Source organism: Notechis scutatus, chromosome 4, assembly GCF_049901735.1.
Source record: "Notechis scutatus isolate UNSWTSFEM ecotype Mainland chromosome 4, rNotScu1.2, whole genome shotgun sequence".
NCBI classification, from domain to species: domain Eukaryota; kingdom Metazoa; phylum Chordata; class Lepidosauria; order Squamata; family Elapidae; genus Notechis; species Notechis scutatus.
This window is the reverse complement of record NC_142012.1, coordinates 114,827,014-114,852,200: the sequence shown is the minus strand read 5'-3', so window position 1 is coordinate 114,852,200 and position 25,187 is coordinate 114,827,014. Positions and strand designations below refer to the sequence as shown.

At 34.9% G+C, this 25,187-nt stretch overlaps 1 protein-coding gene across 3 annotated transcripts in view; it reads left to right on the top strand.

The window, feature by feature from the left end:
* ATRNL1 (attractin like 1) overlaps window positions 1–25,187 on the top strand; it is a 530,678-nt gene that overhangs the window by 441,174 nt on the left and 64,317 nt on the right. For 2 of the 3 annotated variants that reach the window (XM_087964472.1, XM_087964473.1), the window contains exon 28: window positions 2,709–2,823. In XM_087964472.1, coding sequence (XP_087820598.1) covers window positions 2,709–2,823 — 115 coding nt within the window. Of the gene's footprint in view, window positions 1–2,708; window positions 2,824–3,270; window positions 3,381–25,187 lie in introns of those variants that run through there. The other variant, XM_087964474.1, reaches the window with a different exon arrangement.

Genomic DNA, 25,187 nt, shown 5'->3' with positions numbered 1-25,187 from the left:
GACTGTGTTTACCATCCAGCAAAACCTCTGTGCATAAATCCCATTCATTATTCAATGATATAAGAAGTTTATCAGCCCATTTCCTACAGTTCCAGTGGACTAACAGAAGTATTCCAGAATTTAGTCCTATTCCTTCTGCTGTTCAAACTCTTTCAATATTTCTACAACTTAAACCAAGTGCTCTGTAACGAAGTAGACAGTTACAGGATGTAACATTCTTTAGATCAGCTCTGGCCAACCTTGGCAAATTTAAGACCGGAGGACTTCTGCCTTCCAGAATGCTGGCTGGGGAATTATGGGAGTTGAAGTCCATAGGTCTTAAAGTTGCCAAAGCTGGATATCCTTGTTAGTAGATCAAGTTTCTGTTACTTTGCTTATGATATTAAAGTTTAATGAAATGATTTATTTCTGCCATATTGTCTTGTTTTCTTTGCGCAGTTTAAAATACTCTCTGCAGGCCAAAAACTATTTAGTTTTGTACTTTTTGTTGGGTTGCTTCAAATCAATGTTTATCGAAATAGACAAAGCATATTAAATAGGTTTCAAAAGTGCGGAAATGGTTGTTTCAGTCCAAAGAATTAGAAAGGTCACTGCCTTTAGCATAGAATGAAAAGTTCTTTGGGTGGAATAACAATGTGGGATTGGAATGGCTGCTGTTGTGAGTCTGTCAACAAGCCTACAGAAGTATAAAAGGGCCATTTTTTCAATAATTGACCCAATCATTATGTGAATACAAAACATATTTTAATTTTAACTGAATTGTTTCTTTTGTCAGGCAGTTGATTTTTGTTTTTATATTGTTAGATACCCTTTTTTAAATAAGGTTTTAGCTACCCTTTAGATCAGAACAGCATATTAGCTCCATTTTCACCATTTCCTGCTTGTATTATATATTCCAATGCTTTATTTATGACCTGGCTCTCTTTGGTGGCTTTTTTGGCAAAGCATAATGGCTTCTGCTTCTTACCATCCAAAACGTGACAATTCTGGTAAATAAATTGAAGTTGCTAAGTGCTTTGGGCAAATAAACATGTGCCTTATCTCCTGACCTCCCTCCTCCAAAGCTGTGAAAAGTATATGATAAACTGTACAGTTCAAAGAATGTGTCATGTCCCACTGAAATAACTTTGATTTAGGGTTATGTATTTATCTTTAAACAACTGACAAACCTAAGGGTATCTGAATTATGATCATTTGCTCTATGCTGCCTTGAGTGTCTTATTGCAAAATTGAAATGATATATGCTAAGATTGCACTTCAGCTTCTTCTGCCTTAAAGCATGCTATAAAAAACTTTCTCAGCCAGAAATGAGAATACTGTATGTAGTTGATTTTGATGAAATTCAATTGAAAATGCTTAATGCTAATACTATTTGAATCAGGCTTGGTTTTTTTAATTTATTGGGAGGAAAGACAGCAAAGATCACTGCACTTTGAAAAGTGTTGTGTATGGTAACAATGATTGAGTGGAGTATTGATTGAGTGACATTGAACTGGCCACGCCCACCCTGGTCACACACCCCAGACTGCCCGAGGTCAAACACAACCCTGCTGCGGCCCTCAATGAAATTGAGTTTGACACCCCTGCTGTTTTCTATTGGACTTCGAAAGTATCAAAAAGATTTGGGTGGTTACAGAAGCATTAGGGGGAAAGGGGGTTTATCACACCCTATGGAAAAGCACTGTTGTAGTTTATGATATATTTGCATGTTGTTGTTTGAACTTCAACCTTTGTAATGTTTGGTAACCTGCAAAAAGCCTATGGAAATGTATAGAAGATTAAGCAAACAAATAAAAACTCAAAGGAATACAGTGAATTAAAAGGAAATAACAAAAATTGATAAATGGCAGTCCTTCTTAGTAAATATTGAATTTTCAGTGTTTCTTGTTTTTCTACAGTTTTCCTGAGATCAACCATTTTTGTTAATGCCTAAATAGGTTTTTTCAATAAATATAAGTCTTTATTAATATTCTTTATTATTTATATCAATTTTCTTTTTAAATATTTTTTTTTTGTTTTCTTTCATGTTTAAATAACAATTTTTCTTACTCTTTGTACTTTTAGGCATTTCAGTGGGAGTTTTATTTTCAAAATAAATTTTGTAGCTCAGTTGCCTTCTGTTGGAGGAAAATAAACAAACAAAGCTATATTTTTGTAATATAGTAATTATAAAGTGATTTTTATTCTCTAAGTAATGAATGCTGACATGGCTGTTGATTACATGATCAGATTTTATTTAAATTAATTAATACTTGCTGCTACATTTGTAAGAATGAAAATTAATATCAATTATTGTAGATTTTTTTCATTTAACTCAGTAGTTGAAATTATTCCTGAAAACGTATATTATAATGTATAAATGGTACTTTAAAAATGAATAGAAATACTTGTGCAAAAGCTTAGAAGATGACATATTTGGAAGAGGGAAAATGTTTTATGGCATTTTAAAGTCACCATATTTATGCCTTTAATGTTCATTACCCTACATAATTTCTCAAGGGTTACAGAAGCAGTCTGTAATCCTTGAGAAATCATGCCATAATCATATCTCAGGTCCAAAAGACCTTTAGGAAATGGTGTTGAAAATCCTGTCTCTCCTTTTAAAAAAATACTTGAAGTATAGTTTGATTAAAAAATATATATATGTAAAGCCAGCAAATAATCTCAGTCAATCAATCATGTATTTCTTTTCTTTTCTTTAATTCCAGGGTTCTCCAAAACCAATTGCCATTGAGCCTTGCTCAGGAAACAAAGCAGCTGTACTCACTGTGTTTTTATGCCTGCCAAGAGGATCTCTAGGCGTTCCACCACCTGGTCAATCAGGTAAGAATCTAAGTCCCGTATTCAAATACAGTATTATTGTCCTGGCAGAACTGGATCTTTTTTTTCTTGAAAGTGAAAGCATCTGGGTCAATTGTTCAAACATATACCTGGCTATTTAAAATTGAAACCAGTAACTTGTGCTTTATATGGTGTTAATATTGAACTCCTTTCAAATTCTTCTGCCTTATTGGCAGACTAAGTTATCTTTATACCAAGAAAAGTCAATCAGAACTGACAAGGCATAGATAGTTGCATTGCTTCTATATCTGAATTTCATACATTCGACCTCCTTTTAGATAAACTCCAGCACTTAATAGAAGACTAGACAGATAGCAAGTCATAACATTGTATATATAGGTGTAGTCATTAAGTATGTGCGTATGTATTTGCTAAGGCTTATATGCTGCTACAATTGAAAGCAACTTTGAATGTCTTTCCCCCCATTAGGCTAAGAAGATTAAAATGTAATATAGCAAAATGTTCTTCCTAACATGCAAACATTCCTCAAACCCCATCCCCTGGAAGAGTCAGGTCTTCGTTTCTGAAATTCTAGCAAGATGCTTTACATTGTGACAGAGAAAGGCGGTGGGGGGGGGGGGGTATGAAGAACCATCCCCATAATTCCTGCTTCATGAAATCATGCATGTAGTTGAATTGTTTTTCTAATTGCAAAGAACTGAGTCCAAATTAGTTTATCTGATTTCTTTGATATTAACTTCTCATCTTGCCAATTAAGATTGACCTTTGTAATGGATCACTGATGTAGTTTAACTCTGACTTAAATACATTCCTACACTTTAATCTGAATTCACAAGAATCCAAGCCTATATTTTCTTTCCAGAGGCTTCCTTGTCTCTTCTTAAGAATCAGATAAATATGTATTCCCAGTAATAAGAGTCACTTGATGAGTGAGAGGGGCAGCATATAAATTTAATAAATCTGGTAGATGGATAAGGACATTGCCCACTTAGGTTAAAAGACAATCAATTTAAGAAAAATGTGTTTGGATACAGATTTGATTAGGTTTTGGTATGAACATGTCTGGACATATGTTTTATTTACAGGAATAATCTAATAAATAAAATAACGTTCTGTAACAGATAATCTAAAGAATGTGTGTGTGTGTGTGTATGTGTGTATCATTTATATCATCTAAAATCATTTAAATGTGCATGTTCAATTTTTAAAAGACATAAGTATATATTCCTAGCAACATGGCATGCATTATAATGAAGCAAATCACCCACAATCTCAGATAAAATATACTCAAATAAATTTAAGCTTGAAGATAGTTATGTGTTCATCTAATATGCCACTTAACATAGTGGTTGTAATTGTTTAAGCAGATGATAACAGTACTTTCTGTACATAATCCTTCTCAAAAATGGCACTTATCATTGCAGAAATGGATCGAGGGCTTTTGACTTAAACTTAAAGACTTAGTTGGCAACTATAATTCATGTGAAACTGTTTAAAGAGGCTCACTTAACCTTATCACTGAGTGCACAGCTGCTTCTTTCTCCTTGTCTTGTTGCTATCATTTCCCTTTCTTCTTTACTGTACTGTGGGAGGTGGACACTATCCTTCAGGAGGTCAGATTCATTCAAGAGCTGCAATTTCCTGGTCCCTATTATAGACTAATTTGCAACCGTGGGGATAATTGTAATGATAATTATACAATGATGGAAAAACAGTTTTATATATTTCAACAAACAGCATGCAGAATTCTGTGTGACTGTGTTGTACAAATAGAATTGTTCCGGAACTGTGCAGATTGTATAGCTGGAATAAACGGTGCAAATTGGAAAACTTCTTAGAAGTATTCATAATTGTTATAATTTTTGTAATTCATTCAGCAGCACTGGGGCTGACCCTAAAATATAACAAGGATTTTTCTTCTTGTTCGTTACCTTTGGTAGTTTTACCTACAAGATTACAGCTTCACTTTATTATTTTAAAATAATAAAAGAGCCAGTGTGCTCTAGTGGTTAAGGGCAGCAGGTAGAAACCAGGAAACGGTGAGTTTTAATTCTGCTTTAAGTGTGAAAGCTTGGATGACTTTGGGACAGTTACTCTGTCTCAGCCCAGCTTACCTCACTTGTGGGGAAAATAGGAAGAGGAAGGAGTGATGATGTTATAGTGTCTCCACATCATGTGATCTTACACTACTACTTCAAGGTGTTCTAAGCTCTAATAAAGGCAGGATTTTTTTTAAAAAATAAAAAAATATCAAAAGGTTTCATTCACTCAGTTTTTCATCTCAGAATAGTAGAAACCAGCATACCAGGTAATTAAGAACCAAACTAACTGCTTAGCTTCTTTATTTTAAAAAAGGGCCTGAAGTAAGTGAATATATATGGAGCTAATACTCTGAACAGTTTTGAAAATATGAAGCCAACAATGGATAACATTTTTAAAAAATGAAACAAACTGCCTGAAAGAAAAGCAGATTCAGGATTATTGGATTTTGTTTTTAAAGGAAGGATGTTGGTCTTAGAATATGCAAAGAAGTGCTTGGCAAATTATTATTCAAAGAAACTAACGTCAGAAGAATTTCTAGGCTGGAGAAGCTATTAAATGGTGAAACAATAACCCTAGAACAACAACGGAGTTCTCCTTGCTGGAGGTTTCTCATGACCTCCAGCAAGTAATCTCATGGATTACATTTGTAATGGATAGTTTGGTGGATTTCTGCACAAAGCCAAGTGTTGGCTAGATAACCTATAAGGTTTCTTAAAATGAAAATTGTAGATAGATTTCTTTCTTGCCAGCATATATATTTACTTTAATTGATAAAGACAATAGACTAAACAACAATAATTGCTTTACTCTACAAGTACTTAATATATAACAAATTTCTTGTTGCCATTGTCATATCTTTAATATCTATTTTGATCCTAGTTGATTTGATTGCAGAGGTGATGATACTGGAATTGTTTTCCAAATTGGAGAGAATATGTTTTTTTATTTTTGAAAAAAGTGATTTTTACTGAAACAGAAAATTAAGAAAATGATGCCAATTATGTCTCCTAATTGATAAAATAAGTATTCATATGGCTTTCATTTGCACAGAAGAAACTTAGTTGGAGTTTGGCTATAATCAAAAGTCATAAAATGTTTTATTCAAGTTCACTTATCTATTTCTTTGACCTTGCAATAGTTTCAGTAGTGTAAACATACATATGGTCCTCAACATATGATGACAATTGAGCCCCAAATTTCAGTTGCTATGCAAGACAGTTGTTAAAAGAGTTTTGCCCCATTTTGTGACCTTTCATGCCACATTAAGTGAATCAGTGCAGATGTTAAGTTAGTAATATGGTTATTAAGTGCATCTGGATTCCCCATTGACTTTGCTTGTAGAAGGTTGCAAAATGGGGCAACTCTCTTAACAACAAGACTTCAGGGCACTGCAAACATAAAAACATGCCAGTTGCCAATCACCCAACTTTTGATCATGTCACTTGAGGTGCTACAATGTTCATCACTGTAAAAATGGTCATAAATCACTTTTTTCAGAGTGGTACCTTTGAATCATCATTAAATGAATGATTGTAAGTTAAAGTCTACCTATACATCTGACATACACAGAAATAGATTATAAAAAAGCTACGAAAAAGTTCTCAATTTCAGAAAATGTATTCAGAATGACTATGCTTTAGAAATTGAAACAACTCCAGTGTAACTGCTTTAGAAAGTATGTAATATAAAAGTAGGGCAAATATTTTTAGGAAATTTGCTTGGGGAAAGTGTCTCTCTGAGGTAACAGGACTGCTATAAAACACTAATAAATAATAAATGTATGAAATAGCATAAATACTGCTTGATCATTATTTCCATATTTGTCATGAAATATGTATACTGTTATGGCCAACTATTATAGCCACTGAAAATAGTATAGATTTTCAACTATTAATCTCCAGCAATAATTCAAAATGTTCTCTTCTCTAAATTGATGGTGACATGAAAAAGTAAGGAGCTCCAAGAACAAGGGCTACGAGTAGACTGGTGGGCTTATCTTCAAATACAAAGCCGATATAAAAAAGAAGTAAAGGAGTACGGAATATACTTGAAACCTCAACAATTAGACAAAATCTTATTAGGACCAGATTAAAAAAAAATATTACCAAAATTTACAAGTATCTCCTAGAAGTAGATATAGAAGAAGAAGTAGTGAAATGATGTATGATCGCATGGGGTTAAAATATTGGTCATAACATATAGTTATCAGACTGGGAGACTGTATGGAATAGAAATCACAAATTAACAAAATCAGCAGCATACAAAGACAATGCATATAAAATATTCTATAGGTGGCACTTACCCCCTTCGAGATTAGCGAAAATGTACCCTAAAATGAGTCCAATATGTTGGAAATGTAAAAAAAAGAGGGAACATGTGTGGTGGTCCTGCCCAGAGGCTTGAAAATATTGGCTTAAAATCAAAAATTGGCTACAGAAAATCACCAATGAAAAATTAGACCTAGAACCAGAACTCTTCCTATTGGGGATCTTAAAAAAAAAAAATACATAAAGAGCACAAAATACTTATTACACATATTGACTGCTGCCAGGATTGCCTTTGCCCAATGTTGAAAACAGCCATATATACCCGTAGAGGAACTGGTTATACAAAAAGTTATGAATTGTGCTGAAATGGATAAATTAACGCTGAATTTAAAAGATAAGGAAGCTTCAATATTTTATAAGGTATGGGAACAATGGTATAGCTGGATTGATTGGAGACAGATTAAGGATAGGTAATTATGAATAGAATAAAGATAGAATAAGAATATAATTATGCACAAATTAATATCTGTAAATATTGCACAAATGATTGTTACACGATAAACACCACAAATAGCTGTTATTGAGTGATATATTTTTATGTTTTTAATGTAATAAAATTCAATAAAGTTTATTTAAAACAAAAAGTAAGTCCTTCAGGAATTAAGAAAGTGACAACAGTTCAAATAATACTTGAATTTATGTGAGAATTAATTTGTATACATTTTAGAAATGTTATGTTACTAGTGACAGTTTTTATTTAGATCTTTGGGTTTTTTTGCTATTATTCCTGTGCCATTTCAGATCTTCCTATTTTAAGTGGCTCATAAAAAAAAGAGTACAGTAATAGAGCACTATAGGGAAACAAGACAACCGTTAAAAAACATACAAAATCATAGTCCTAGCCTAATAAGTATACACAATAACCATGTACGATTGAACCATCATATAATATTCAGCACTTAAAAGTCATGGTATTAGTGTTCTCATTCATTTTAGGTACAATTTGTGTCTCAAACCCTGAATTCCCTTTTCAACAGCTAACTTTTCAGAAGTTTTCTAAAAATCAGGAATGAGGGCACAGATCTTACTTCTGGTAGGAAGGCACTCCACAAGAGGAATTCCTGCATGAAATAGTATCTCTAAATCCCTTCCTGTTGCACTTTATAGGACTAAGGGACTCACTGCAGGCACACTGGGCAAGCACTTTCTACATTTGAATAATCTCAAACCATGTAGGATTTCAAAGGTGATCAGCTAATCCTTTGAATTATATTTGGACATCCCTACAATGCTAGTGTTATATGGGAATACTGAGTGGTTAGTACATTGGCTATGTTGCATTTTGCAATAGTTTCAATTACTAGAATGTCTTTAAGGTCAATCTCATTTAGTGCACATCTCGCTTATGAGATGACAAGGCATGAGTAACTTCTGCTGATGCCTTCTGTTTCATAAATGCTTGCACCTGGAATATCAACTATTGCCAGATGATACTAATAGCCAAACTTGCATAGCTTCTATCATTTGGCCTTTAAAAGGAGCAAAATTAGAAGAAGCCTCCTCTTGCCTTAATGTAAGATGAGGCAACTAGTTCTCCCTCCATGAATTGTAATAACATGTGATAAGTAAGCCAAATTGCATTTAGTGAAAGAGCCAAGCCAAGCCTCATCTTAGCAAATCAAGAAAACTTAACTTCTCCCTGCGAAATAACTAGCTCCAAATCTCAGATTTTCCCTTCCTATGATGTGAGTATAAATAATTGTCCTGTGCTCTTCTTACATCTATTTTGGCTACGTTGTTTTCAAATGTGGTCTTGGCTAGTAAAAAGTTGTTTACTTCTGGCTGGATTAATGTCTCAAGATAGTCAACATGAGTTTCATTTTTCATCCTTTGATCTTGCACTATAATTGCTACACTTGGGGAACTAGCTTCTGTTTAGTCTCTGTTCCAACCCATCAGCAATATGTACCCTAATTGCATCTTGCAAAATGCTCAAGAAAATATATATCTCAAGTCAAGTTGTCCTTCACCTTCATCCAGAACAACTTGATTTATTAATGATCCAAGAAATGCAGTAACCTTTGTAACTTCTTCAGATGTTTGATCATTTATTTTCTTTGAATTACCAAAATGGTCAACCTTTGCAGTACAACATAATAGATCAAATCAGCTAAAGCCAAGGGAAGTAGATTTTAATTAGCTCCAAACTATCTTCAGGCAGCATGAAAATTTTGCCTAAAATATAAATTAAATGTTAAATTTAATATGTTGCATGCAGTTATATCTGCTTAAACTGTGAGGGACTCAATTCAAACTAAAATGTAATGACCTTAATAATCTTAATCCCTTATTATTGTATAGTCCAGGTCAGAATAGCATGAAAGTAGATGGTCAAAGGCAAACATGTTTATACTATAGAAGTTTAAAAAAAATAGGCCAAGTTACAGCTATCTTCTATGCTAGAACCTGATCTAAATGATGGGTTTAGAACCCACATATTATCTGTTTTGATTCTGAAAGCTTAGCACATTATATTTACAATTTTTATGTCAATTACTATTGTTATTTATTATTTGTCACATGGTCAGCCAGATGTTAAGACTGCATTTGGCATTTTTGTCCACCTTATTCCTTGAATTTGAGCAGCACCCATCTCCCAGCAACTCTGAGTGATTCACAGGTAAAAACAGAACAATACAACAACAAAAACAAAGAACAAAGGTTGGCCAAAAAATCAGGCAACAGCAAGAAGCAAATCCAAATTATCCAAAAGGGGCTTCAATCATTCTCACCAAAGGCCTGGAAAAGAGCAGAGGTTCATGGCCCTTTGAAATATCAGCATCTAGATCTCAGGGATAATTATATTTCAGAGGTTAAACATTAATACAGAGAAAGTGCACGTCTATGGTTCCAATAGATGTCAAAGAAACCAGTAGCACACCAACCTGCTGGATCAAATTAGCTGGGCAGATACTATGGGAGATAAATGGTCTCTCAAGTAACCAGGTCTTATGCAATGGTTATTTCATTTGCTATTTAAATACATTTGAGTTTGTTTGTTTTTAATGATTTTGACAAAACTTTTCTGCTGATGTTTCATACCACCTAGAAAAAAATATGTGACTCATTTCCATTGCTAATCTAGGGCTAGGGGGAAAAAATGGAATAGCTGCTACATGAAAGCAGAAGGATACAGAAAAATAATATTTTGTTGTCGTCTAGTGCAGGGGTGTCAAACTCACGGCATCATAGCGTCTTGTGACATGTCATGACTTTTTCCTCCTTTGCTAAACCAGACATGGGCATGGCCAGCACGTGATGCATCTGGCCCTGATCTGGTGGTTCAAGTTTTAGTGGTTGGAATTTGGTAACCCTGGATCATGAAGTACTGTACTTGGCAAATGGCTTTCTAACCAAATTTAGCCTTATATACATCTATTTCCTAGTTGTTTGCTTATGTTACACAATATATCTGGTAATGTAGTGTAATGCTAGGTAATGAAGGATCCTATAACAGGTTGGATTAGAGCACTGTTTCTCAGTGACTTTAAGATGTGTGGCCTTCATCACTCAGAAATCGCAGCAAGCATAGAGGTTACACTAGAGACTTGTTCAGTTTGAAGCACATATCTGCAAAAAAAATTCATTAGTATCATTATGAATAAGTACAGCTTTTGATAGTGTTTACTCTGGCTAGGATAAATATATCTACATAATTACTCCCTTTATTTAGTGTGTACACACACACAATATAAACATATTGTTAGGTATAACATTGATACCAAATATGGTTTGGGTGAATAAATATATAAAACTTAGATATCATGGTTTAAGTGCTTATCACTTTAAGCACAATGCAGCAGGCAATTAGCCGATTAAGGGTGCGGTTAGAAGTTACAATATAAGGAAGCATTAGAAGCTGGAAAGCTTACTGTCTCTTACTGTAACTGTGTGCTTGCTGTAACTGTGTGCTGCTGCGACTAACTGTGATTACTGACTGTGAGTGCCTGTGACTGAACTGTTATTGTTTGCTACTGTTTGCTGATTACTGCGTAATTCTACTGAATATCCAGCGTTTGTTTCTCTGGAGAGTGAAACCGGAGGAGGAGAAGATATCTTTATCGGCTGATAAAGATATTGCAAGGACTCTTAACTTGGACTATACTAGTGAGTCTTACTGGATGGAAATACTGTGAATGACTTAATGGACTGAATGACAATGCTTAAACTCTAACTGGATTAAAAACTATTTAAACTACAAACAGTGTTTGTGTTCAGTGTGTGTATACTCTGGGGCCCTTCCACTCTCGTTTGGCTTCCTGGCTTGACTACTGCTGCAATACTCTTCTAGGGTTAATCCCCAAACCCTAACATTGGTTATGGGCCCAGCAGCATAGTCTAACTAACCAGGATATAGCAGAGAGAGTTGGTGTGAGTTGCACATTACTGTAAAAACAAACTGTTTTAATTAGTTTAAAATAGTCAAAATATCTGAAGAGCAATGGCACAAGTAAATTTGTCACAACTGTCCATGATATCCAGGCTGGATGGAACAAACTATGTTTCATGGTCAATGAAATGTAGTTTACTTCTACCAAAGAAGGTTTGTGGGACATTATAGCAAACCCACCAGATGTGAGTAGATGGGATCCTGCTGATGATGATGATAAAGAAAAGTTACAAGACTTTAAACTGAAGAATGAGCAGGCTTTATGCATCATAGGACTGACTCTCTGTGATCAGCAGCTTGTCCATATTCGTGGAGAAGAAAATGCTGCAAACTGCTGGGAGAACCTCAGGAAGATTTATGTTCGGGACAGTGTAGGAGCACATATAAATCTTACACGGAAGCTTTTCGAACGCATCTTCAGAGGAATGGAGATATGTTAGTTCATTTAAACTATATGAAAAGCATTTTCAAGATTTGCAAGAAAAGAGCTTATATTTAATGAACTGCAACAAGTCTATATAATATTATCTTCATTAGATCAAATCTATGATGACTATGTGACTTCGTTAGAAGTATTGCCAAAAGAAAGCCTCTCATTAACCGAGATTACAGGCAGGCTACTAGAAGAAGCCAGAAGAAGGCGTGGCGTGACGAGCTGAGAGAAGATAAGAAAGAAGAGAAATTATCTTCAAAGTTTGAAAGAAACCAGCAAAGCAAAGTAAAGCACCTGGAAGAAGAGAATTTATCTTCAACGGCATACACAATTAAAAAGTGTTTTAATTGTGGAGGCAGAGGACATTTGGCAAGATTCTGCAAAAAGAGAAAAAGCCAGAATGTAAAAAAAGCCAAAGAAAGCATTTGAACTAGCCATGTTTAGCAACTCTGATGTGAAGAATAATTTATGGGTGGTTGACAGTGGCGCATCCCACTGCATCACAAGAGATAAGACAAAATTTATAAAAATGTCTACAAGTTCTCAACATATATCTCTTGCTAACGGCTGGAACCTGAAAGCGAAAGGTCAAGGTTTTGCACGTTGTCCGTACATAAACCAGGATATAAAATGTTGTATGTACCGCAACTAAAGTTTAATTTGCTTTCAGTAAGGGTATTAGATAAATTAGGTTATGTAATTACTTTTAAGGATAATAATTGCATAATTGAAAAAGATAACAAAAGGGTAACTGCAGCTTTAAATGGAACATTATATGTCTTAGATAAAAGTAAGAAAGGGGAGGTTCAGACTGTATTTAATAATATAAAGCCTCATGATGAATGTATCCATTTATTGCATAGGCGTTTAGGGCATGTAAATTTTAAAATGCTAAAACGTACAGTTGAGTTATCTGAAGGAATAAGGTTAAAATCTTGTGATAAATATTTGCGTTGTAATGTTTGCTGTGAAGATAAGAGCAAAGTATTGCCTGCAAATAGGCTAAATGGTTTCAAAACAAAAGAACTTTAGAAGTAGTATTTGCAGACATAATAGGTCCAAAGAAACCCAGTATGGGGGGTGCTAGATATATACTGAGCATTATGGACCATTATTCTAGATATGGGTTTTGCTATTTAATGAAAAGCAAAACTGAAACATATCAACATTTTTTCAATTGGCTTAAGTTTGCTGAAAGAAAGTCTAAACGACAACTGATAACCCTGGTGACAGATAATGGCACGGAATTTGTTAATAACAAATTCCAGAACAGACTTAAGATAGCAGGAATAGAGCATAAGAAGTCTGCTCCATACAGGCCAGAACATAACGCTTTTATTGAAAGAAGAGGCCAAACACTACAGGCAATGGTTAGAACAATGTTAAATGATTCTGGGTTACCTGATTCTTTGTGGGGGAGGCTACAATGTGTGCTAATAACATATTGAACAACGTTGTTAACACAACGACAGGTGAAATACCATTCACCAGATGGCATGGCAGGAAACCTGATCTAAGTTACCTGCACACATTTGGTGCACCAGCATGGGTGCATATTCCTGCACAACTCAGAAAAAAAGGGCAACATAGAGCTAAAAGATTTTTCTTCGTTGGTTATCAGGCAAACCATAGGGCATATAGATTTTGGGAGAAAGGCACATCTAAAGTGTTATGTAGTGCTAGTGCCCAATTTCTAGAACATGAAGGATGGGAGAAATTAGAACAGGATGCCAATAAAGATGTAATTATTGAATCCTATAGAAATCCCATTAGTTATCCCTGTAATTTTAAAAATAAAGTAAAGAGACAAATACAGGATGAGGAAGATGAACAGGTAGTAGTTCAACAAAGTCCTCCTGTAAGCCCTGTAATTCCCAGAAGAACTACACGTGTATCTAGACCGCCTGATAGGTACCAGGCTAATACAGTGTGCCAGATTAATCAAGTTCCTAATTCTGTAGAAGAAATTAAAAAGTATCCTAATAAGGAAAAAAGAAAGTTGGTATGCAGCAATGAATAAGGAACTGAATTCATTAACAGATATGAAGGTGTATGAAAATGCCAAATTACCTGTAGGAAAGAAATCCATTGGCTGCAAATGGATATTTAAGGTAAAAATAGATAAAGATGGTAATTTAATCCATAAGGCAAGGTTAGTAGCCCAAGGTTTTAGGCAGAATGCTAATGACTATGATGAGGTGTTTGCACCTAGTCTTAAGGCAGCAACCTTGAGGGCAGCTTTAGTGTGGGCAGCTAGTAAAAACTATATAGTTAACCATCTAGATGTGGAAACTGCTTACTTGCACGCCCCATTAAAACATACTATTTATATGAATAAACCTGTTGGTATTAAAAGTGAAAGTAAGGATAATAATGATTGTTGGTTGTTAAAGAAAAGTCTCTATGGTTTAAAACAATCAGGCTATGAATGGAACCAGTATATTGTAAAGGAACTAGACAATATAGGATTTAAAGCTGGTTTAGCCGATCCATGTCTGTTTAAGAGGGAGACAAATGGGAAAGTATCATTATTATTACTATTCACAGATGACATTGCATTGATAACTGAAACTAATGATGAAGCAAATAAAATAATAGCATCATTAGGAAAGAGAATAAAGATCAAGCAATTAGGGAGATAAAGAAGTATCTCGGTTTGAATATAAAGAAAACACGGAAAGGTTTTAAGATATCTCAGGAAGATAAGATAAGCAAATTGCTAAAAGATTACAAGATGGAGCTTTGTAAGCCGGCTAAGACTCCAATGAGTCAGGAGTTTAGCAACACTGATGTACAAAGCCCTGAGTTTGATAAGGTGATTTATCAATCTTTAATTGGTAGTTTGAGTTATATTAGTAATTGGTCTAGACCAGATATATCGTACTGCGTGAATCAGTTGGCTAGATTCAATTCTGCACCATGTGAAAGACACTGGATTGCAGCTAAGAGGATATTAAGATATCTTAAAAGACAATGAATTATTCATTGTATTTAGAACCAAAGGGTGATTTAATTTTGAGTGCTTATGCAGATGCTAGCTTTGCATCAGAAAGAGACACTAGAAAGTCGACTTCAGGAACAGCCATAATGCTAGGTAAGACATTAATAGGCTGGAAGTCAATAAGACAACAGCATATAAGTTTGTCTACTATGGAGGCAGAATTCTCCTGTTTATCATTGTTATGTACAGAGTTAATAATGTATAAACAAATGTTAATTGATATAGGTATAACAGTAGATTATCCTATAATTATACATGAAGATAATCAGGCAGCAATTCAAATGGCCACAAATATTGGAGTAAAAACAAGGAGCAAGCATACAGATCTAAGATACCTAAACGTGAGACAATCTGTAAGAAGTAAGATGATTCAGCTAGAGTACTGTATGTCGGAGGACAATTTAGCTGATAATTTTACTAAAGCCCAAGGTGCCAGTAAGCACCAGGAGAGTTGTGAAAAATATGGGGTTAGATTGTAAGGTATTATATATTTATTTCACCCAAAAGGGGAGTATGTTAGGTATAACATTGATACCAAATATGGTTTGGGTGAATAAATATATAAAACTTAGATATCATGGTTTAAGTGCTTATCACTTTAAGCACAATGCAGCAGGCAATTAGCCGATTAAGGGTGCGGTTAGAAGTTACAATATAAGGAAGCATTAGAAGCTGGAAAGCTTACTGTCTCTTACTGTAACTGTGTGCTTGCTGTAACTGTGTGCTGCTGCGACTAACTGTGATTACTGACTGTGAGTGCCTGTGACTGAACTGTTATTGTTTGCTACTGTTTGCTGATTACTGCGTAATTCTACTGAATATCCAGCGTTTGTTTCTCTGGAGAGTGAAACCGGAGGAGGAGAAGATATCTTTATCGGCTGATAAAGATATTGCAAGGACTCTTAACTTGGACTATACTAGTGAGTCTTACTGGATGGAAATACTGTGAATGACTTAATGGACTGAATGACAATGCTTAAACTCTAACTGGATTAAAAACTATTTAAACTACAAACAGTGTTTGTGTTCAGTGTGTGTATACTCTGGGGCCCTTCCACTCTCGTTTGGCTTCCTGGCTTGACTACTGCTGCAATACTCTTCTAGGGGTTAATCCCCAAACCCTAACACATATGCTTAAAATATTTTGTAAGATTATCATCTTTTTTGCCCCTCCTTCTTCTTTTCTGAAGTAACTAGTGTCGGAACTGAAAATTTATTATGACTATGCATCAACCGTTATATCATCTGCAGTTAATCTATCCCCAAAGTTTGGTTTTCAGATTCTTTTCTCATTTTGAGTGTAATATTCTCAGACCTGTTTTTAGAGGATTTATTCTGCTCCTAGATTAATTTTTTTCTGTATAGATTACCAAAGGTACATAGCCAGATCTTCTGTTACTTATTTCTTTCATTTGTTCCCTTGTCACTGGTATTATGCTTCTTTATCTGATAGTCCATGCATTTTTTTAAAAAATCCCTTTATATTCCGGTTATCTTGTTTAGTTTGTTTGTTGCCCAATATATTGGAGAGGTATAATTTAGTCCTTTGGCTGCAACTGTTCTTGGACTGAAACTTCTATGTTATTTAATCTGTTCTCTGTTATTTAGCTCCCATTCTTTTTTAAAAAATAAAGTTTTTTATGTTTAAACACAAACATACACATACAAAAACACAAAATCCACTTCCATTTTATATACATACAGTGTGTCAGTTGGTTACGTATCTTTTGTGCTATATTTTTGTAGTCATTTACTCACAATTAATATCAGTCTTCACATTGTCAAACTAACATATGTTTATATATTTATCAGTTATTAATCATCCATGACTAAACTATTTAATCCATCGTTTTATCGCTCAAATGAGTATCAATATCTCCAATTTTCTTATCTCTTTGTATATCTTCTTCTTCAATTTTTTTGAATCTGTCTTCATATTTCATCATCATCTGTTGAATATTTTCCACTTTTTCATCTGTCTTTTCAATTTTTTGCTCAATTTTCTGAATTCCTTGCATGATCATCTGTAATGTCACTTCCTTCTCTTTCTCTTTTTCCTGTTGTAATATCGTCTGTATAGATCGTTGTCCTCCAGATGGTGAGGGGCTTGGTATCGAAGAAGCTGGGGCTGTTGTCTTTCTACTCATCTTGTAATGCTTATCTGTAAAGAAAGAGAGAGAAAAAAGAAAAAGAAAAAAAAAAGAGGAAAAAAGGAAAAGAAAAAAAACCCGAAGGCATACAGTTGCCACTCCAAAGAAAAAAAGGAAAAAGAAATTCTTCAGGCACTTGTATACCTTAATCCAATTATTTGCAATGGTAGATCTAAAAAAATAAAAAGGCAAAAAGAGAAAAGAAAAATATTTTATATGTTCCTCTTAATAATAATAAAAAAAAAGGTTTACATTGTAGTTCCTGGTTTAAAAAGTTAAAATCCAATTAAAAAGAAAAACAAGAGTCCCATTAGTGGGGATGGGGTTGGGGGTAGAAAGGGAGGCGAAAAGTAAAAAGCAATTCTAATATAAAACAAGCCTCTGCCACAAAATATCCAAGGCTCTTTGATAAATCAGCTCAGAGTTCTTCAAGGTCACTTCAGTCTTCTTTCTTTCAACTTCAACTCCAGACTCCAGCTATCTGTTCAGAAATGAGCACCTGAATAAACAAACTGCCCTGCCCATCTCTATCTTTTCCAATACACAGCTCAGAGTCCTTGATTGTAACACAAACCAGTGAAAGGAAAAAGAAAGAATGTATCCAAGCCTCTGGGCGGCAGTGCTACTTACTTTCCTTCACTTTCACTTCCCCCTCCTCAATCTACAACCAGGAACTAAAAGAAAAAAAAAAGTAAAATCCCCCCCCTTTTTTTTAAAGAGAGAAAAATCAATCTTAAGTCAAGCAGAAGAGTCTTAATCAAAAAATAATTTTCAAAAGCATTGTGAAAAAAAGAGAAAGAAATACAAACAGAAATAAAAAGATTAAAAAGTACCAGTCCAGCTTAAAGTAAAACAGCTTTGCAAATTCAAAATTACAATAAAAAGGGAGGGAAAAGGACAAAACTTTCACTTTGTCAATTAATCACGCCGCTTAAACTCTTTTCTCTTCACTTTTAGTCCACTTTAATTTTTTCAGGGTGTTCTCTCCAAGAAATAATAAGTAAAAGTTCATCTCACCAAGCTGACACACTTTCTTCCAATCTCTTCCATTCCGGAGCTGTCCCAGCTTCAGCAGCTTGGAAGGCTGCCTCTCCGCCACTGGCAAAAAGGGCTTTCCCTGGATCAACCAGGGACTTTGCGATGTCCCTGGGATCAACAGGACGTGCCCTTGTCAATCACCGTCTCTATGATTGTTTAGGTCCATGAGGACTGACCAGCAGCTGAGATATCCATGGTGATCTTGGAGAATCAAGATCTCCCGTCCAACCGCCGGGATGCCAGCTCTGCCCTTCCCTCTTGTATAATGAAAAATATAAAGTACTATTAGATTAAAAGAAACATCTATTGGTCACACATGCCTCCAATATTATGGCTTGCTCTAAGTAATCCTGAACTTACAAGCAAAATTAAGTCCAAAATTTATGTTACTAAATGAGACAGTTGTTAGGTGAGTTTTGTTCCATTTTTTATCTTTCTTGCCACAGTTGTTAAGCGAATCGCTGCATTTCTTATGTTAGTAACACACTGGTTAAGTGAATCTGGCTTCCCCATTGACTTTGCTTGTCAGAAGGTCGCACAAGTTGACCACATGATCCTGGGACACTGTAACTGTCATAAATATCAGTCAGTTGCCATTGTCTGAATTTTGATCATTTGACCTTGGGGATACTGCAATGGTCATAAGTATGAAAATGTTCATAAGTCACTATTTTCAGTGCCTTTGTAACTTTGAATAGTCACTAAACAAACTGTTGTAAGTTGAGTACCTACAGGCTTATATAGGTTTGCTCCAGCAACAAAATAGAGCACCCCTGCCAAAATATTGCCCCACTGTTGTTTTCTAGTATTTCTTGAAGTCATTTCTGAAAGCCATAACAAAAAGAAGACAGTTTATTGGCCATATTTTACAGCCTAGGAAGCTCCTACAGAAAAGACTGGATAAATTGTAAATCAAATCTATTTACTATCATACTTACCCACTACCCAATACATCAGACTTTTAGTTTTTGCCTGAATAGCAAGGGAAAAAGACAGCTTTATATCTAAATCAGTGCAATGATCAAATGCAACCAATAGACCTTATATAATAGTGCAGTATCAACAACTCATAGTCTGATGACTTTTGCCAGACTCAATTTGATGGAATAAAAGAGCTCACACCCACAAAACAGGGATATAGTGTGGGCCTGTTGCAAATTGCATAACTTGCTTTAATTTAAAAAAAAAATTCCCATCTGAAATGGCCTTCAATACTTCAAACACCTTTACTTCTCTTTCAGTCCTAGGCTAAAGCCTAGACTTTGTCAAGAATTGTTCTCTACAAGAAAAAACTCCTTCATCTTGCTATCATCTTGTTTTCTACATATTGCCACCAGATTCTCGATAAGTATGAATGCTTGGATATTGCCAAGAAAACCATTGCATCATTGACATGCAACAATCAATCTAAAGTTCATTAATAATTTTGTGGCGTTTAATAGGACACATCATATGAAATTAATGTTCCAACTCTGAATTATATCTTTCATAGTAAGGTGATTGCAGCCAACTCTTACTTAACATTCTCTGTGATGCTTCCTATTCATGAAGCAAATTTTATTTTGTCTCAACCATATTTTAAGTTCATCAGAGACTAATTTCACATTCTTTAAAGCAAAACTCAACTGATTTATAATGTAACAGAATGTTCAAGTTAGTTAATTCAAAAGTTATGTAAATAATTAATGTCAATTTCGTATGAATTCTTCAGTTTTCTATAAAAAAAGGATTACTACTGTAAAAGTAGCACTCGATTCCTCTAAATAACAGAGGCAGAATTTCAGAAATAGCAATACCACTAAAGGGCTAAATGACAAATATACTTTAATTAAATAAATTGCAAAGCAACTTGACATAAATCAACTTAGATTTCCATTATTCAAAAGTTTTTTTTAAAATGTTTCGACATAAATGAATTGATCCAAAATACTATTAGAAATCATACAATCCAAACATTGGAAGAATGTGAGACATCATCTTCTCCTAATTGTTGTTCAGTCCAGGATCTAGTAGAATATTTTAGAAAGAAAATCTAGCCCCTGTTTAAAGACATCCAATGAAGAAATCACCAGTTCATGTGTGGTCTGTCCATTAGCTGGCAGTTCCTACAGTCAGGAAATTTCATCTGACATCTACTTCTTTATAATTTTAACTCACTAACTCCACTCCTGTCATTCAGGGCAACAGAAATGAAGTTTCCCCTGTTTTTTTTTCAAAATATGAAAGACTGAGTAGATATCTCAGTATGCATAACTCATTTAGATTATCTTTGAAATTTTATTATTAAAGATACTTTGTAGGAATTGCAAAAATTTGCAGAATTTCATAACAAAAATATTGCACCTGCTTGCCAGTTAGCACCTTCATTTTTCTTAATCATGAAAGATCTGCCAGATATGATTTTTGAAATCCCATTTTTTCAGATGTAAATAAAAATTACATTTTAGAGCTTTGGGATGCAATATGAAGAGAGAATCACACACTGGAGTTTCTTAAAATTAAACTATTCACTTTCCAGAGTGTTATATGTTTCTCTTGTCTAATTGCTTATATATTGTTGAAGCAATAAAGCTGACCATACTCTTTGTCTGGTTAAAACTTGTAGATAGATATCTGGTGGAAGAAACAAAATGTGGAACTGATAAGCTACAAAGTCACCATATGAAGAACTTTATTATATGATGGTTTTATTTATAATTGTTTTCCTTTCCTTTTAAATGTAGAGACAACATATTTTTCTAAGATGTATCCATTTTTAATGTATTTAATTTAAATTATATGGCCGCCCGTCTCTGCAAGTGACTCTGTATAGCAAACAATCTTGAAATAAATTAAAAACAAGTTCCCATCAACACAAATGCAAAAATTATACTATCTACCATTAGATGTGCTCTTTATTCAAATGGTTTATTCTTTGGAAATATTTAAATGTTCCCAGTTTTTAGAGAACAGTGAAAAATAAATGGGAAAACCCCACTAATGCTATTTGTTTTCCTACCACTGGAAATGGACATTAATATGTTTTTTCAATTTTTTATCCCCAAACAGATTGAACTGTTTTTTTAACTATTACAAAAATGTGTCAGCCATTAAGAATACATGAAAATTCAAATGTAACAAGAGTAAGAAATACTTAGATATTAACACATCTCCATATGAAGTAGTGAAGAAAATGTTCAATAAAATTAAATCTCTCAGACACATATACAGATTCAGGTGCCCCAGTCCACCTCTGTTTTTCCCAAGTATCAGTTCTCCCAAAACATGTTGGGTGGTAGAATGGTAAGTGAAGGTGGATGGTAAAAAAAACTATATACAAACAAGCCCTTTTATCCTAGCTTACTGTATAATAGACTTTATTTATAGAAGTTAATATTAATTTGTTCACATTCTTTCTCTTATTTGACTGGTGAAATATGAAAAATGAAAAATTATTGTGTTGATTTCCTAAATACTTTATTCATTGCAGTTGTGTGGTATTCCATACATTTCCAAAGACTGTATAAAGGTTATGAGACCTGGAAAGGCTGATAGATTCATTGCTAACTCTCTATATTCATCAGCATTTCTAGTTGAAATAACACAGTTTATATCTCAATGTCAATATCTGTCACAGCCCCTAATTTTTGTCTCTCTCAAAGCCTGGTACAAAAAAATTGTGTACTAGATCTGAGTGAGGAACTGCAACATCATCCAGAATCAAAGATGGGAAATGTCCAGGTCTGAGAATCATGGTATCCAAAACTCAAAGCCACTTGATCTTGGTGGGCTTGCCAAAGCCTTTTTTTTTCCTATTCAAGTCCCCACAAACTTCAAACATTCATAGAACCCCAACAGCTTCACTCAGCCAAGACAGAGATATAAAATTAAAAAACAGAAGTGAGGACAGATGAGAGCAATTGATCACCCAAAAAGTAAGAGTCTAGGGCTGGATTGTTTCCCCCAAACACTGACTGGAAGTGTCCCTGGAGAAAGGAGAAGACCCGTTATAACATCTTGCCAAAGAAAGCCCATGTTTGGGTTACATACTGTATGGCAATCAAAGCAATGAAAGTCAGTATTTCTTTGTTCTTATTGCATAAGTCAAATGTGCTGCAGTGGTGTTATTTAAGGTTTCTGGTGACTATAGGGTACAGATGCACAGGACATTCGCTGGAAGGTTATTGTGACATTTTTGCTAAACATTTTGCTGATGAAACCAATCAAATTTCCTCAGGTCTGGAATCTACTTCAGTAGATCACGATGTGTAGATTGAGCCTAAATCATGCAAGGTTATCTGAGATTTGCTTCAACTTGTGGACTTTGAAAAAGTAGATAAAGTTCTTTGTATTATGAATTCTATTCTCACCTGTCTCCTTAATGCAGTCAGCTGAATAACTTGATTTAGCAAATGCTCAATGTTTCTTTGAGAGAACTTGAACTATTTTGAAAGAGAAAATGATCCTTCCCTTCCTAAAGAAACAATTTTGTGACCCAGCCATTATATAATTTTATTACTTCTACCTTTTCATTTGGAGTGTACTATGTTGCCCTTGTAGAAAATAAGAACTGCATTTTTTTCAGAAGAATTAGATGTGTGTGACCACTGCTATTTCATCCATGACAAAGATACTAATAGTTGATTTTGATCTCCATTTTAAGATGTTTTTATTTTGATAATTTTAAGAAACAATTAGTATCATTATCTATGCTATTCTTTTATTGTCAACACCTAGAAGCCTTTTTGGAATAGGGTGATATAGAAGTATTATAAGGTGGTAAATAATAATTAATGTATTAATATATTGCAAACAATCCCACCATGTCTCAAGATAATGTACTCACAGCATTGAGGGTATATGCTGTTTAAAATGAAATTGATACATTATTTTAAAAAAGAATAGTGAGCTGTGTATATGTCTATGTCTATGTGTATGTGGTGGTGGGAAGAATGCATTTTCAAATTTAACCAGTTTCCCCAGGCAGGCCCTTGAGCAATTTACAGCGATAATCTTTTTTTAGTTTAATGAATTCTTACCTTGCTGTACCTTCTTTGATATGAACTTTTTTGCAACTTCAAAAGAAAACCAAAAAAATATTGTAGTCTGCCAGAAAACTATGAATTTACCATTTAAGGATGTTGTTAAGAAACTTTATTCTTTATTTCCAATCTTTATTTCTGAGCTGCTTTTGTTACCACCTTGAAAGTATACTTAGTATGGGTAAAGACATGTGACTTGTTTTCAGTATAATTCTGAACATCATTGCATATGAATTTGTCTATATGCTAACATGCTTTGGAGAGATAAATCAGAAGAAGACAAGCAAGATTTCTGTATTTTAAATACAGACTGTTTTTTTATTAATAACAGAAATACCAAATAGTATTTCATTGCCCAGCATTTAATGTTAAGCACTGAGACAACTTTAAAAAAAGTTGTAAAACCTGTACTCCATAAAGTAAAAGTTGTAATCCAGAAAAAATATTGATGAAATGAAATAATGTTCTTTATGCTACAGTAGCTTGATCAATTTTATTTTGATAATATTCTTTTGCTCATTTTACCAATTGTTTAAACAATTTGACTAGTTATATAGTTATAGATAGTTGAATAGCAAAATACAAAATGGATCTAGTAAATTACAAATTGGTACAATGGTACTATAGTAGCAGAGATAACGTTCCATTGCTAAAATGTATCAGAAATGGGATGTTTTGCAAGGATTATGCCTTACTGTATAATTTATACTTTGTTTTCCTATATGTTAACTAGATCGCCTAATGATTTCATTGCAAACCTGTGTCTCTAAAAGTGAAACTGTTTTATAAGGTATCACCAAATGATTGATTTTATGGAAGAAATACACATTCTGTAATATATATTTGGGACTTAAGATTTTTACTTACGTTTCTAAACAAAACGTGATGTTAAAGAGGCCTCACAGATTTTCCTCAAATCTAATAATGTAAAATGTAACATTTGGAATCTCTTCCTTTCAATTTGTTTCTTCACTTAAGGAAAATCTGAAATGACCCCAATAAATTTGTCTGTTTATTTCTCCATTAGACATATTTCCCGCCTTGGCTCTAGGTGTGCCCAATATGATGGACCTAGCACTGTGTTTTCTGATTTTCCCCACAACAAACCTGTGAAATAGGCTGGGTTGAAAGGCAGAAATTGGACCCAAGTCATACAAAAATATTCCATGTTTAAAGGAAGGTAGAGAATCAAGCTTGGCCTTCCTAGTCTAACAAAATACTTTAATACCGTGTTTCTCCAACAATACGGCCTCCACCAATAGGAAGCCCCAGCATGATTTATTGGCATAAAATCAAATTAAGCCCCTCCCCCCAAATTAAGGCCCATATTAAACATGCGAAATGGGGGGGGAATGGCGGGGGCTTGCCGTTAGGAAGTACTTTGTTGCATGCCCGGATATGGTGCTGCCTGCGTTGGTGGAGCACTTCATATCGGGAGACCTTCCGCCACCGTTAATTTCCCTCCCCACTTGCTGCCGTAGCGTTACAGCAATGCCGCGGCATTTGGCGCAGCCACGTGCAGCCAGTCAGGGCTCCTCCCTGCAACCGGAGCCCTGAGGAGACATTAGCTTCAGGCGCTCCTGTGGCCGCCTTCCCTTTGCCTTCGATGGTAAAGTGAATTATTTTAAAAACCTCCGCTCATCCTATCAGGGCCGTGTGAGCTGAGCAGAGCCGGGAAAGCAAGCCGCGGGTGTTTCCTGGTTCTGCCCAGCCCGTACGGCTCTGCCTGCCCTGGCGGGATGAGCGGAGGTTTTAAATAATTCACTTTGCCTTCAAGGCAAAGGTGGCCACAGGAGCGCCTGAAGCCAAGTATACCAACAACAAAAGGCAAATCCTCAAGGTGGGCTGGAGGGAGGTGGCTACGTGCCCCCGGGCTGCTTCAATGCAAGGTCCTGACTTGCAGCATCCTGCCGTTCGCCGCGTCCTTTTTGCTGCCGCCTCCTCCCTCTCCGACTGCGAAACTCGTGTGCTTCGCCAACCGC